General features: G+C 31.7%; 3 protein-coding genes and 1 non-coding gene across 7 annotated transcripts; 3 read left to right on the forward strand and 1 right to left on the reverse strand.

The window, feature by feature from the left end:
- On the forward strand, positions 1–1,959 carry LOC8285049 (40S ribosomal protein S19-3). The gene is made up of 4 exons (XM_002526049.4): positions 1–194; positions 948–1,038; positions 1,161–1,344; positions 1,689–1,959. Exons 1-4 carry the CDS (start codon positions 111–113, stop codon positions 1,759–1,761), a joined length of 432 nt encoding a protein of 143 aa, XP_002526095.1. The 5' UTR covers positions 1–110; the 3' UTR covers positions 1,762–1,959.
- Positions 1,960–2,942: 983 nt separating this feature from the next.
- LOC107261797 (F-box/FBD/LRR-repeat protein At5g18770-like) lies at positions 2,943–3,548 on the forward strand. The gene has a single exon (XM_048373550.1). The coding sequence runs from the start codon at positions 2,943–2,945 to the stop codon at positions 3,546–3,548; it is 606 nt and encodes a 201-aa protein (XP_048229507.1).
- Positions 3,549–3,605: 57 nt separating this feature from the next.
- On the forward strand, positions 3,606–8,071 carry LOC8285050. 4 transcript variants are annotated; one of them, XR_007216019.1, is made up of 4 exons: positions 3,606–3,843; positions 3,941–4,090; positions 7,021–7,734; positions 7,888–8,071. It is a non-coding gene; the product is annotated as an uncharacterized LOC8285050 (transcript). The 4 variants fall into 4 exon arrangements; XR_007216018.1 differs by lacking the exon at positions 7,888–8,071 and having other exon boundaries at positions 7,021–7,749; XR_007216020.1 differs by lacking the exon at positions 7,888–8,071 and having other exon boundaries at positions 7,091–7,749.
- A 2,068-nt stretch (positions 8,072–10,139) lies between these two features.
- On the reverse strand, positions 10,140–13,940 carry LOC8285051 (pentatricopeptide repeat-containing protein At1g10270). Its single transcript, XM_002526051.4, has 3 exons — positions 11,744–13,940; positions 10,897–11,016; positions 10,140–10,490 (listed from the first exon to the last, which is right to left on the reverse strand). Exons 1-2 carry the CDS (start codon positions 13,851–13,853, stop codon positions 10,994–10,996), a joined length of 2,133 nt encoding a protein of 710 aa, XP_002526097.1. The 5' UTR covers positions 13,854–13,940; the 3' UTR covers positions 10,140–10,490; positions 10,897–10,993.
- Positions 13,941–15,559: the final 1,619 nt, after the last annotated feature.

Here is a 15,559-nt window from a genome sequence, read left to right on the forward strand (position 1 = left end):
ATGTCCTAATTGTGACTGCAGATATAAACGGCTACAGCAACATATTAGAAACCCTAGCGAGAGACAAAGGCGACTGCTAAAATTAGCTTGAACTAGAGTCTCTGCAACAAATGGCGACTGCTAAAACTGTGAAGGACGTTTCCCCTCATGAGTTCGTAAAGGCTTACGCTGCCCATCTCAAGCGATCTGGCAAGGTACTTTTTTTTCCTGATGAATATATTAATTATCTGTTTCTAAATATTTTCTTCGTTTGGTTGATTATTGATGTGCTGTATAAAGTTTGGGAGTCTTGATGTGCTGTATAGCGTGTCCAGGATCTGTTTGTGATTGGTTTAAATTTCAATGGGTGTATATGATTTGGAGCTGGATTTAAAGTTAACATCTTTTAAAAATTGTGAACTTGATTTGTTGATTTTATGACTATTGCTTTGAGGGTTATTAAGGATTTTAAAAGAGTAGACATTGTTGTGACTATGAGAAGGCGGTAGCAGAGTGGAACATGAATAAATATTGTACATTTTTTATCTACCATGGAATTTTTTTGAGGTTTGGAGCAGGAATGAACTGATAGATAGAGAAGCAAATGAGTATCTTTAAGAGTTCGGGAGAAAAATTGTAATTCTTGAATGCTCCTCAAAAAGTATTTTGTAAAATTTCATACCTATGATGGCCTTTCTATAGTACAACTCAACTGCTGATGTGGGTGGGTTAGTCGTATCTCTGAGCAGTATGGATGAACTTTACTTTTGGTCACATTTGAATATTGGTGAGCCAATGTCTAGACTAGTGTTTGTTCGATTGCTATTTATGTTGTTGGATAAATTTCGATTTTGGTGATTGGATTTTGAGTTAATGAGTAGGGTGTGTCTTTATCAGTAATAAGCTGCTTAATTTTACTTGTTATGGTTTTAATTTTTATTAGTCTTCTTACATCTCTTGGATTTCAGATTGAGTTGCCTCCCTGGACTGATATTGTGAAGACCGGTACACTTAAGGAGCTTGCACCTTATGACCCTGACTGGTACTTTGTTAGAGCTGGTGGGTCTCTTGTTCTTCCAAATGAACACATGCAATCTATCTGGTCCGATGCTCGTAAAAATGTATGATTCCCACCTTACATTGTTTTTTGCTTGTATCTTGATACCTTTCGTTGGTTGCAGCTTCTATGGCAAGAAAGATTTACTTGAGGGGAGGGCTTGGTGTAGGTGCCTTCCGTAGAATTTATGGGGGGAGCAAGAGGAATGGAAGTCGTCCACCTCATTTTGGCAAGAGTAGTGGCGCTATTGCCCGTCACATACTTCAACAATTGCAGAACATGAATATTGTGGACATTGACCCAAAGGGGTAAAGCTCTATATTCCTTAATATACCTTGTTATCAAACTATATGTTGTCCGCTGATCTTTGCTCCAACTTTAAAGTGCTTAGATAGATGTGTACTTGCCTTCTATTTTACACTCATGTAAAGTCCATCTCCATACGCATCCCTTCATTCTTACATTCTTTATGAGCCAACTATATGTTGTCCGCTGATCTTTGCTCCAACTTTAAAGTACTTAGATAGATGTGTACTTGCCTTCTATTTTACACTCCTGTAAAGTCCATCTCCATACGAATCCCTTCATCCTTACATTCTTTATGAGCCAACTTTTTTCTAATTTATATATTTTAATTGTTTTGTCACATCAGTGGAAGAAAAATCACTTCAAGTGGTCAAAGGGACCTTGACCAAGTGGCTGGGCGCATTGTGGTTGCCCCTTGATCAATCAAAGTTGCGGTCTGCTATAAAATATCAGTTTATTTTTGTAGTTTTAGATTTATGTTTAGCAATTTGGAGGAATATTAATGCAGCTACCAGATCACATTTTAAATTAAATGTTTGGTTGCAACTCTCCTGAGTGTTTTTGAGACGAACATGATTGCTTGCCTTTTTATATATGACATGTTAATTTTGAGTTTACTCAGTGTTATACCATTGCCAATTTTTGCAATGAAATTCTTTATTTGATGCTTCTGTTAATTCCTTTAGGAAATTAAGGATGTGTAATTATTTATTAAGGAAACCATTGCACAAGCTGCTCATCTCCAATTTAGAACCCATCTTTCATATTCAAAATTTGAAATAATCCTGAAACTGGTAATCAAGAGTAATAAATTTTCATCAATAAGAGGAGATTGAAATAAAATATCAAACTGGTAATCACTAGAAAATGTGTTCATTTAAGAAAATAGAGAAGTCTGACATAATTTTTCAAAACTGAGAAATAGAAAAACATTTTTAAAATTTTCGTATACATCCATTTAAAATTGAGAAATAAAAAAATTATTTTCTAAATCTCTATACATTTATTTATATATGAGTGCAGAAAATATGATTTGGATGGCATATAGCAGTGGGTTTTCAATTTTTTTTTTCAATGACTTCAGATTTTTTTTTTTTTAATTTTCCAAATTAAGAAAAAAAAGGGAAATTAGAAAAAACTTAAAAATGAAGGAAAAAGATTAAAAATGAAAAAGAATAATCCACAGCTAAACAATCCCTTAACTAAAATATCTATCGAGGAGGAAGATATTGTAACGAAATAAAACTCACACGTTTACAGAAGAAGAGGAGAACAAATCCTAAACTAACACAAATTAATAATTGTAAAAAGATTTAAAAACAAAACCCTAATTCACATACCCAACCCTAACGCTTATTGTCAGTCTCCACCTACCCGCCTTTACGTAACTCTTTCCTCAACCTTTTCCATTAACATAACCACACATTGCTGCTAAATACTTGTTTCTTTCCATCTCTTGGACCCCGAATTTCAGGTTTCTTGCTCTCTTCTTTTTTCTTTCTCTGTTTCTTTACACATATATATGCATGCTTAAGTTGTTCTAATTATTTTCACGCATTAATATTGTATCCTCGATCAAGTTGCAAAAAGCAGGCCTGTCATGGAAGACCGGATTACCCAGCTTCCTGATGTTATACTGTCTTCTATTCTATCAAATTTAACACTCAAAGATGTGATCAAGACTGGTGTATTGTCCAAAACATGGAAAAATCAGCATCGACGACTGATACGAGATTTGAATTTCGATATGCCAAACCTGTTCAAAAACAAATATGATAAGGACAAGTTTAGTCTACAAGATAATGAATTCTTTTTGGGTGTGAGGAATGAGTTTGCTAATCGAGTTAGTGAAGTTTTGCGTTACTTCAAAGGCTCAAGAGTACGCTGTTTTATAGTGTGCTTTTACATGAATTCTGAAGAATCTCAGCGTATGGATCACTGGATTAGTTCTGCAATAGCTTCTGGAGTAGAAGAAATTCAACTCCTCTTTTCAAGGAAACGATTTTTACTGTTTATGAGAGATGAGGACAGACTGTATGAATTTCCCTTCTCACTTTTCACACAATCTTGTTTAAAGCATTTGCACTTGGAGGATTGCATTTTCAGGCCACCTTCTGATTTTTCTGGATTTACTAAATTAGTCACACTGCGTTTGGAAGAAGTGACTCTTGGCCAAGATTTTATTGCTTCCCTCTTCAAGAGCTAACCTTCATCAAATGTTACTTCCCTCCATCTTCAATTCTAAGCATAGTCAGCCCATCCGTTCGTAAATTTTCATTGTTGGATCCCTGGAACCTTTTAAAGATTGAGATATCTGCTGCAAATCTCATATCTTTTGAGTATAAGCCTTCTGCTCTTGTAGACCTTACTTTTTTTCATGTTCCTCGTCTTGCAAAATTTTATTTCTTTATGTGGGAAGCAGAAAGATTGCCTCATCTTTTATCCCAATTAAAAGGGTTCCTAATTTAGAGATCCTATCTTGTGTTGTTTATACAGATCAGGTATGCAAAAATGACTGCTTTTCATGATTTCTTTATTTTTTAGCAGGTATATGCCTAATTAATTGTATAATCTTTAATGATTTTTCCTTGTATTTAGGCAAAGAAGTTGCCTGCTGCAGGCATATCAGGACTTAAAAATCTGAAGCAATTGAGAATTTTCTATTTTGATGAGAAAAATTCTGAAGATTTAAAATGGCTATTGGATATTCTAAAAGCTTCCCCTCTTTTAGAAAGCCTTCATTTAACAGTAAGTTTATTCAGCTATCTTTTTTTTTATATCTCTTATTATGTTTGTGTCTTTACACATTAATATCATATTTCTCTTTTATATTGTCACAATATTTTTCAAATCATATACTCTCTAACATAGCATATAAGAAAATTAACTTTATTCTTATTCTTTTTCTTTTTTATTTTATATAATTTCCTCCTGTAATGCTTCCTAAAGCTCAAAAAGAGATAAAAACACTTTTTGGATGTACACATAAAAATCTCAAACAAGTAGAGATGGGTGGATGTACCGGTAATTGGCATGAAATTGAGTTGATATTATTTCTATTGGAAAATGCAATTGCTCTTGAACGAATGATTATTCACTCCTCAATAAAGATTGATAGCGGAAATGGGAAATGGATTTCTTTTAAATCAGAATTCTCTAATCGGGTGGAACCGGGTCTTGATATTCTTCAGAAATCGCTCGAAAATTATATTTCTCAAAATGTTGAACTTGTAGTTTTATGACTTTTATTTATTAGTTATTCAGTTTCTCATTGTTACTATAACTTGTAGTTTTGTGACTTTCATTTATTAATTATTCAGTTTCTCACTGTTGCATAGGATTTATAGTCACTATGCTATGATGTTCTTTTAAAGATTGAATGCATTCTTATTTATATTTAGGGAATTTTATTATTTTGAACTATAGTTTTTATGATTGAAATCAGACTTACTTTTTCATAAAATTACTCCATAATATTTGCCAAAAGCTGTTCAACTTCTAAGTTTTATTATAATTATTGTATTAAAAAAGATCTAATTAGTTATTTAATATTGAACTTTTAACTTCTTTTCAATTTCATTCATTTTTTTAAAAATTTCAAAACTAGATACATATTCTTTTTTTTTTTTTAAATAATTTTCGACGAGATTTTACAGTGAGACTTCTGAGTCAAAAAATAGCAAGTAAGAAGCATAACGGTGCATTTCGGTTTACTTCTCTCTCACATAGGCTAAAAGGGCAATTTACTCCCATACTTGGACACGATAGGCAATTTATAATTTAACTTATTGGTCAAATTGCCCATGTACTTGATAGAATTAGACTATTTACTCATTTTTTAATTTAAAATAAATGCGTGAAATTGCGAGTGAGTGAATTGATGTTTACTGAAATTTTTTTATTCAAAAAGTAATTTTTTTTTTAAAATGGTGAGACATTGCACGAGTGTGAGTGAATTTTATTCTAACCTAACCACTCTTTTAGCTTACATTTCTATTCTTTTGTTTCTTTAGTTAACAGAATCTCTAAAACAAAGTGACAAGTTGAGTAAATTTGTTTTCTTAAAGCAAAAGTGGACTAAAATTTGATTAAAGCTTTTTAAAGCCTACCGTGTACAAAATTGGTTCCACTAAAAAATGGAAATCAAGTGCATTGTCTTTGTTTTTCTTTATTTTGTTGTATTTGTTTTATAAAAAAAAAAAAAAGTTGGATTTGTTTTATAAGTCGATCATTAGCTGAAACAATAGAAAACCCATTTCTTTCTTCGAGATCGTGATGCTTAAGAAGAGGAGGAGCTCGAGAAATAGATTTTGTTAGGCTTTTCTAATTTGGAGATTTTAGATTTGTAGAGTTACGATTTATGTAATTTAGGTATTGTTTAAAAAGAATAATAAAAGAGAAGAAAAAGTCTGAATAATGATAATATTTTCTTCTTTTTTATTTAGTTATATTTTTCTTTTATTTTTTTAAATCTTTTAATTATAAATAATGTGAACCCTTTAAGCCCTTTCACATACAAATCCATAGGATATGGCTGTCAACTTTTCGCTCCTTTTCCTTCTCTTCTCATTCTCACCACCGTCTACAACATCACGTGCCTACTCGCACCACCATCATTCTCCATTTTCAACCATTACTTTAGAATAACACATCTAGTTTATAAAATCAGCCGACAAATCGCCATTTATGCACTACTGAAGTTTTGGCTTATGCTTTTTAATTATAGTTTGGTTGAAATAAAGATTGTGTAAGGATTAGTAGGAACCGCTAGCCATTAGTCATAAAATCAAATATGAGATCATTATACTCATGGGTTTGTGCTTCTGTCAATAAGACCCACCAGAAGATAATGAAATTATGGCTTTGTGCTTATGTCAATAAGACCCACCAGAAGATAATGAAATTATGGCTTTGTGCTTATGTCATTAAGACCCACCAGAAGATGATGAGATTATGGCTTGGGGTTACTTATACTATAAAAACTAAGAAGACTACAACTTGGGGTTTCTTAACTAGTAGGTGACGATTTTTAGATAATGTTTATTTTCAGGATTTAATTTATGAGTGGAAGATGATGATGATGATGATGATGAATGGATGACTTATTCTATAGATAAGAGGAAGAAAATTTTCAAAAACTTTTATATAATGTTTAGTTAAAATCCATAAAATTTATAAAAAAATTTCTTGAAATTTAAAATTTATATGCTTTAAATGAAGTGAAAAGTAATTTAATATTCTCCACAATCAAATTTGTGTAGAATGCATTATGGTTAATTAAATTCTAAAAAAATATATAGAATTCTCAAATGAATTCCACATTAGTAAATCGATAATATTCCATTATTTCTTCAACTTTTTTATATATTTTCTTTTTCGCTACCATTTTCCAAAAACCTTCTAAATTCCAAGAGACTCTACCGCCTCTAAATTATTTAATATTTGCACTAATCGACCAAAATTTCTTAGAACGCTTAGATTGTGATTATTTCTAATAATTATTGCTATAATATTTATTTTTAATTTTAATTATATATTTATTATTATTAACTGTTGTAGCTTTTTTAGTAATTGTTTTATCTTTTAGAATTTTATTTCTATATAAGTGTTATTTTTATACTATTACCGTGTGTTGTCTTTTTATTAAATTATATTAAATTACTAAAAGATTATATCAGTCAATCTTAACAACAATTATTCCGGATGATGATCCGGTACTCAAAAAGCTGTGTTCCTCCTGCAAAGTAGACGAAAGTTCCACAAGCCTTCGGGAAGGTCGAAGATCCTTCGATGATTGAGTTAGAACACGTAAAAGTTTATGAGGAAAAGATGATCCCTCAGGGTTACCTTCCCATCTCTATTTATAGGACTGCATGCGTGCTCTTCAAGTGTCTACAGGTAGAGCTGCTTTGGCAAAGTCCAAGGGGCGAATTAATGAAGTCGGGAGTGGGGAAGCAAGAAGGATGAGGAGGTCTGTCAGTTCCCGTTGCTGGACTTTAGGCTGAGAAGTAGAACCTATACCTCCAGTGCCAATTAACACAATGAACTTTTCTAACATCTTCACTACCATTCCAGAAAAGGTTCCTTTGGATTTCTGATATATTATAATGTTGTTCAAAATGAAATTTATTAGGTCCTATTGTGCCGGAAAGGGGTTTGTACTAAGGTGGCCCCTTATCACCTTAGTGTTCATCCTGTGTGCAGAAAGCCTCAGTGCTTTATATGAGGGGGAGGGCGAGCCTTATGGTTGTCAGTTTTGTAGATGGGCGTCTTCTATTTCTTATTTATTTATTCTTCGTCGATGATTGCAATCCGTTGTTTAAGCCATTTATGGAGAAGTTTCAATGATTAAAGATGCTCTCCACAAATATGAGATTGCCTCGAGTCAAGTGGTAAATTTCAATAAATCCTCAATTTTGTTTAGTTCTAACGTGGATTATAATCAAAGTGGTGGGGTTAGTCAGTTGCTGCGAGTTACACGTACAACCAATCAAGGACATTACCTTTGGTTGGCTATAATAAAGACATTTTTTTCTTATGTTCAGGATCGAGTTTAGTAGCAATCACAAAACTGGAATAGTACAATATTGTCCGGAGGAGGAAAAGAAAGCAGTCGCCCAAGCTATTCCTAATTATGGAATGAACTAGTTTAATACCCGCACTTTATGCGGCACTTAACTGAATATTTAATTTATAAATTAAATTTATATTTATATCTTATGACTAAATTTATTATACTTTATGTAATAATTATATTAGTCCACTTTTACTTATGATTTCTAACATAAATTAAATAATTAATAAAACATATATATTAAATATTTCGTATCGATATTAGTTTGTATATGAAATATAAATATACTAACTATCTTAGCATATTTAAAAATAGACCTTTTGCCAATAGAACTGACTAGTTCCGATCCAGCATTCTAACTTCAGTCGATTCCAACCACTGTTTTTAAAAAATTAATTAACATGAATTATTATATTTTATAAGTTAGAATTGGAACCAATAGTTCTGATTCCAACTGAGAGAAAATCGATCTTGAACCAATCTCTTGGCTCTAAGCCGATATCAAGCCGTTTGACGAGCCTAGTTCTATTTATCTAACCTATAAATTATTGACTTGAAAGTTAAAATCTAGTATAAATAATGTGAGAATCTATAAAATGTAAAAAAAAAAATACAAAATATCACACTTAAGTTCTAACTTTATTGATAATATAAAATAAACAAGTACAATTAATGCGGTTTAAGAGATGAAAAATTAAATTAAATTAAGATTAAAATATAGAAGTATGGAGAGAAGAAAAAATAAAGTTAAATTAAAATTAAAATATAGAAGTATGAAGAGAAGAAAAAAAAAGTTAATGTGGTTTAAGAACTTCAATGGCTTCAAAACTTTCTGATTAAAATATATTTTTTCTTTTTTTCTTTAAGGTATTTGGAGATAGAAATTATTAAATATTAAAAAATTATATAATTCTTAGACTTTTATGATTAATAAGTAAAATAGAAAATAAATCACTAAAAAATCAAAAGCTATAAACAAATATAAATTTTTTAAAGAAAAATGAATAAAAAATAATTAAATTATAAAAATAAGAGAAAATAAAACTCATTACTGAAGCAAATAAAAAAGAATAAAAAAAATCTATCAAATGAATAATTAAATTTAAAGTAAGATTTTATAATATTACTAAAAAATACTATATAAAAATTAAAAAATTATTAATTAATTAAAATAATAATGAAATAAATGCATGTAAAAATCTGAATTTTAAAAATTATTATTATAATAATTATAAATTGAAAAGAAATATTTCTATAAATTAATATTTATAAAGAATGACAAATGTTATATCTTAATAATCTTACTTGGTTAAACCATTCTACTTGTTTTCAGCTTTAATATTATATTAGATGTCTTCCAACTCCCTGTTGAGTTGTATAACGAGTTAAAGCGCATAATGGACTCCTTCTGTGGGGCAACCATAAGGGAGAGAAGAGAGGAATTAATCGGGTGTATTGGGACCCATTTTGTGCTCAGAAGAGCGAAGGTGGGCTCAGGTTCAAGAGTCTCTGCTCTGTGATTTCAATCTGACGATGCTGGGAAGACAGAGAAGTATTGGCTCAAACAGAGAAGGTCTGAACAGGTTGTGGTGGAAATGGATGCTTATTAAGTGCTTCAAGATCGTACTGACTCTAGTGATACTTCTTGTTTTGGATTGGTAATAGATGCTTGTAAGGATATTGCTATAAGTTTTGCAAATATCCAATTCAGGTTTGTAGGCGGTCTATGAACTGTGTTGCTCATGCTCATTTATTCTTTTTATTACGGGCAGTATGATGAAGCATGTAATTAGGATTATTTTATGGTTGGATTTCTGTTACGGGGCAAAATCTGATCAGCATAACGCTGATTAACATGAAGTTACAAAGAAAAAAAACAACAAATTTCTAGGAAACCTGATAAACCTTTACGACATGTTTGTACGATCAAGAAACACAGGATTTTTTGTCACATCAGCAATTTCCATTTCTAATTCAGCAGAATGTTAAAAATTAATCAAGATGTTTTAGTTCGTTATTTATATTGAAAATTAAAATCATATTTCCAACATAAAATAATGTCCACAACTTGCTGGACAATAACTAGGAACTCCACATCAGTGTCTTCCAAGCACTTGCATTGCTTGCTTTATATATGCATATTAGGCAAAATCAAAATTTTGGAAATTTCTCAATGGGATCAGGTTCTCTAAGCCTCACTGGAAATGGAAATGGAAATGTACATGCCATATCGAAACTCTATGTTTGATTTCATAACGACGTTTCAATTATTGTTGAGCTTCCTATACATGTGAAAACTCTATTCTTAATTTAAATACTGTCACAATTTAGTTTCACTTGAAGAGTTCGCCTGCCTACATATGCAGGTGATCAACCTATAATAAGTTGAAGTCCAGAAAACACCAGCAAATGTTGAAAACTGAACTCATTGTCCTCCCATTTCCAGGTCAAAATGGAAGTTCAGACCTAAATTACCCATCTTCAATCTCATCACATACACATAGTTTTGCATGTTAGTCCATGTGCTGCTAGCTCTTGTAACTGGTGAGAGCCCCCAGCAACTTTGACATTCAACTAAAAAACAATAAACCAATAATAATTAGTAATTTTTTAAAAGAAAAAAAAAAACCCAACTAGAACAATGATAAATGATATTTTTTTAACTACTAAAAAGCTTTACCTTCATTTTTTATTTACACATGAGAGCATACCAAACATTGATTGATTGCTTTTATGAAACCATTTACTAGGTCTAAACAATGAAGCAAATCATATTATAAATTCAATGGAACCATCAATGCGATATCTTTATTTGATAATATATCAGCAGTGACTTCTAAGGTAAAAATATTAAGGTCCTCTTAAATATTACAAAATTATCATGCCAACAAAAGAGAGATAGATCCACTGAACAAACAACATTTACACCTTTCAATGCTGCAAAAATAAATTTCAAAATAGCAGAACAAGAGATACATACTTCTTTATATTCCTTTCGGATGAATGAACCACCGATAAAGTAAGCACTACTAATGAAAAATGCTGCAATGAAGAAAGTGCAAAGGTACGATCCGCTCTTAGGATCTGGTGGTGCAGAAGCCTGAAAAGATAATTGGACAAGGGAGAAAGAGAAATAATAACTTGATGTTATTTACACCTGATAGACACGTTAAAAAAAAAAAAGCAGAAAAATGGGGAAAACATGCAAAGACTGCTTAATTATGGTTGTAACTTCTTTCTGTCAGGTAGATATAGCATTATAAATCTGTTTCCTACCTAGCATGTAATCTTTGGAGATGACCTACCCTTAGCTAAATTTGAGTAACTGTGTAACAACTCCAAATCCATAACTATATAATTAGAAGCATTGTCATTATAGTCATTCTTACATCTTCTTAAAAATAGAAATTACTCTTGAGTTTTTTTACAATGTTGCAACAAAATAGACCAAATTCAAGCAAACTTCAGAAGAAAGAGAAAGAGCAGCAGGAGAGAATAAACATGGGAAAGACAAAATATTTTACTTTATTTGGTTCTCTCTGATTTCTCATCAACCAAGCAGAAGACAGAAGAATTAATGTTTCAGTTAACCAAAAAAAAATTCCTTTTCTCCACAATTATGATGAATCTCAAACCACAACTGCTATTATTAATTATTCAAAAAGAAAACAAATAAAAGCAACAGAGCAGAGAAACAAGTCGAGCTCATTCACATTAAAGCACCAATCTTTCCCCCAAAAAATTCAAAAAAGTGTTAAATGGATAAAAATTAAAAGTACCCACCAACCAAAGATATGCAACGAATAGAAAACTTTACTGAAACTTACCCAACTGAGAGACTTCATTATGGAAGGGCGATGCAGATGACTGCTGTCTTGCCATCTGAGGTTGACCTGATGGTGCTTGTCCAGGATATGAAGATGACTGCTGCCTTGCCATCTGAGGTTGACCAGATGGTGCTTGTCCAGGATATGAAGATGACTGCTGCCTTGCCATCTGAGGTTGACCTAATGGTGCTTGTCCAGGAAATGAAGGTGACTGCTCTCTTGCCATCTGAGGCTGACCTGATGATGGTTCTTGTCCAGGAAATGAAGATGGATGCTGTCTTGCCATTGGAGGTTGACCTGATGATGCTTGTCCAGGAAATGAAGATGATTGATCTCTTGCCATTTGAGGATGTCCCCACGGCATTCTAGGTTGTCTTTGTGTATAAAGAGGTCCTGAAGTGTTCCTCCACCTATTTTCATCCAAGACTATCCCAATTTCTTGACTCTGCCCAGCATTTGTAAAAGCTTTGACTACAAATTCCTTTAATGCAGGAGGAACTCCAACACCATATCTCATCATCTGTTCTAGTATATCCTTGCTCGTGTCAAATGCACCTGCATCACAAAGGCCTCTGACCACAACATCATAGACAGAGGGGTCTGGTTTTGGATCTCTCTCCCCCATTTTCGTCAATATTTGGGCACACTCCACTGCCTTTCCATTCTTAATCAGCTCACAGAAAACCCTTGTCCCATAACTCGCTACCACCCATAAATTTTCCTGCACCATCTTACTTAACAACCTTAAAGCATCATCAATCCTCTCCACCTTCAAATAAGAATCAATCAATGTTCTATAACTTGTGACATCTGGGGATAAAGACTTAGAACAAAGTTCTGCAAAGAACTTCTCTGCCTCTGCTAGCATCTCATTCTCACAAAACTTTACAATAATATTATTATACCCAGCAACATCCATTTGAAACGGCTTCGACCCAGGCTTTGTCCCTGCCTTCCTAAATGTATTAACCACGTCATCAAACTTCCCTTCCTTAAAACAATCATTCACCATGATACTAATAGTTTCCGAATTCACACCTTGATTAGTCGGTGGAGTATGATTATCCAACATAGCCTCATACAAACACTGAGCTGCCTCTTTTTTCCCATACCTAAGCAAAACCTCCAAAAGCGCATTTCCAGTAGGAGGAGGAATCTTCAATTTCCTATCTAAATATGACTTATAATTCTCCATACCCTCTTTATCCTTCCCTTGCTTAAACCACCAATCCATATATGTAGCATTAACTGTACCATCATACCACAAACACCTCTCATTCAACTCACTGAAAAACTCATTTGCCTTGTCCAAATTCCCCAATTCCAAAAACGCCCTAATCAAATTATTATAAACTAAAGAATCTGCACCGTGGCCTTTATTCAACATTTCCCTCAATAAATCAACAGCCTCCTCAACCCTCCCAACATCAATCAACCCTTTAGTTAAATGTCTATAAGTAACAGGGGACGGACTAAACGGAGCATTTGCAATTATATGTCTATAAATCTCAAGCCCCACATCAACTCTACCCTCATCACAATGTGAATTGATTAAATTATTATAAGAAACAACATTAGGCACAATATCATGCTGTTCAAAGAAGTATTTAAACAACGTAATAGCATCATTGTACCGTTTAGCTCTATACATAGCAGCAATAATTGCATTACAAGTGAAAACAGTCGGGCGTGTTCTTGTATAAACCGCATTACGAGCTAAGAGAGAGGCGTTATCAAGATCAAAAGCGCGAATTAGGGATTGGACTCGGTTATGGAGGTTGAGACGTGGCCCCACTAATGCGTTGGTGGAGTCCGGCAAGCGAGGCGCGTTCGGATCACGTTGCGGAGGGTTAGGACTTCTTTGGAGCGCGTGGAGCGGGGGTTCGATTCGGAGACGGCGTTTGCGTCTTCGGCGTTCCGCGGCAGCTTCTTCGGCAGAGGAGAAGGCGTAGGTGTGGGATTTTGGGAGGAGTGGAGATGAAGTGATGGGGTTAGTTTTAGGGATTTGTGTGGCAGGAGAAAGGGTGATCTGGTGGAGAGCTCGGATTAGAGGCTTATGGGAAAAGGTGGCGGAGGTGGAAGAGCGGCGGAATAGCCGGTAGACAGACATTTTTGTGATTGTGGGGCGTCGGAGAGAGAAAAGTGGAGAGCTTAAACCCTAGCGAAGGATTTAAGAAAGCTGGTCCAGAAATGAACTGATTATAATTAGAGCTAATTACTTTTTAGTCCCTGATTCTTATCCATTCTACGAATTACGTCGATTTTACTTTTAAAGATTTTTATAAACCTTTTTAAATAGATTATTTTTAAAAAAAATTAAACTTTTAATAATATTTACAGAGTTTATAATTTTATAAATGACTTTCACATACTTTACATAAAAAATACTTTTATAGACATTGATAGATTTTTTTTAATTTTTATATACTATTATTATTATTAATTATTTAAAAATAAATTTTATTATTTTATTATTATTGTTTTCATTTTTTCTTTTTCCTTTTTGAGTTTACTTTAAAGATTATTCCACGCAATGTTGTATACTAAGTAATCAAGTTCATTTCATTATTGTGTTAAATTCATATTATTTTTAAATTTTCTATCTCACAACATGAATACTATTTATTTTTATTAAAAGAATAATTTTTAAAAAAAAATTATCATATTACAATTTGTCTCAAATTAAACTACTAAATTCATATCATACTCGTTATATTTTATTTATTACTTATTTGATAAATACTTAAACCAACAATAATCACTTTACTAATTATTTGATAAATACCTACACCGACAATCACATTTACTAAGAGAAAATTATCCAAATAATCTTTTCCAATAAAATCTAAAAATCTATATATGGTGGGGTTGTTTGCTTAAAACAATTCACTAAATGCTTCATTTAAAATTCATATTTTCTATGAAGGCCCTTTTAAAATTAAATTAAAAATTTTAATTAATTTTTTTATGTGTGAGTATAAAAAATATTATTAGTAAATAATTTTTAATTTCTGACTTTCGCTCAATTTCTTATATTTTCTACGATAGAGAATATAGTGAAAACAAATGAAAACGATATTACAAGAGAATTTGAAAAGAAGAAACATGGGTTTTCAAAAAAAAAGTCTATTGAAATCTTAAAGAAAATTGCAAGAGAGATTTTTAGAATTTGTATTCATAACAATGCATAAAAGGTCATTAAAAGTATATAAAAGTTCATGTCTATAAAAAAAGTCAATCACTTTTTGAATGTTACCTTACTTTTAAAGACTTTACAAAAGTTATATTTCCTAATTTCTATAAAAAAATTTAAAGTCTTTAAAAGTTTATATTAAATATCACATGATTTATATAGAACTTTTTAAAATTACTATTGAATATATCCTGACTTTTAAACTCTATCAAAGTTTTTAAAAATTTTAATTAATATACACTCCTAAATATGTTACAAATTTCCTTTATTCAAAGTTCGAAAGGATAAATCTAAAAATAAAATTATAATTTGATCCTTCCGTTTCTTATAAGTATTAAAATCATTCAAAAATAATTTTTTATCAAAATCATGTAAAACTCATACTTTTAGCATAATTTAATTTTAATATTTATCAAAATAGTAATATAAATTATTATTTCTTACTATAAAATTATATACTAATTTGATAATATTATTCTAAATATAAATATTTTTAAGACATTTACATTTTTAAACTTAGATTGTGCTAAAAATTAGAGTAAGTAAAAATAATAATTAATTACTCTTATTAAATACTAAAATTACTTTTGTATAAAACTAACTATTACTCCCACTAAATCAAT

This window comes from Ricinus communis, chromosome 5 (assembly GCF_019578655.1).
Source record: "Ricinus communis isolate WT05 ecotype wild-type chromosome 5, ASM1957865v1, whole genome shotgun sequence".
In the NCBI taxonomy this organism is placed as follows: Eukaryota; Viridiplantae; Streptophyta; class Magnoliopsida; order Malpighiales; family Euphorbiaceae; genus Ricinus; species Ricinus communis.

Coding starts and splice junctions, on each gene's coding strand:
- LOC8285049 (XM_002526049.4), top strand. CDS start 111: ATGGCGACTGCTAAAACTGTGAAGGACGTTTCCCCTCATGAGTTCGTA. Junction 1,039..1,160: donor CTGGTACTTTGTTAGAGCTG/GTGGGTCTCTTG, acceptor CGTTGGTTGCAG/CTTCTATGGCAAGAAAGATT. Junction 1,345..1,688: donor GTGGACATTGACCCAAAGGG/GTAAAGCTCTAT, acceptor TTGTCACATCAG/TGGAAGAAAAATCACTTCAA.
- LOC107261797 (XM_048373550.1), top strand. CDS start 2,943: ATGGAAGACCGGATTACCCAGCTTCCTGATGTTATACTGTCTTCTATT.
- LOC8285051 (XM_002526051.4), bottom strand. CDS start 13,853: ATGTCTGTCTACCGGCTATTCCGCCGCTCTTCCACCTCCGCCACCTTT. Junction 11,017..11,743: donor TAATGAAGTCTCTCAGTTGG/GTAAGTTTCAGT, acceptor TTATCTTTTCAG/GCTTCTGCACCACCAGATCC.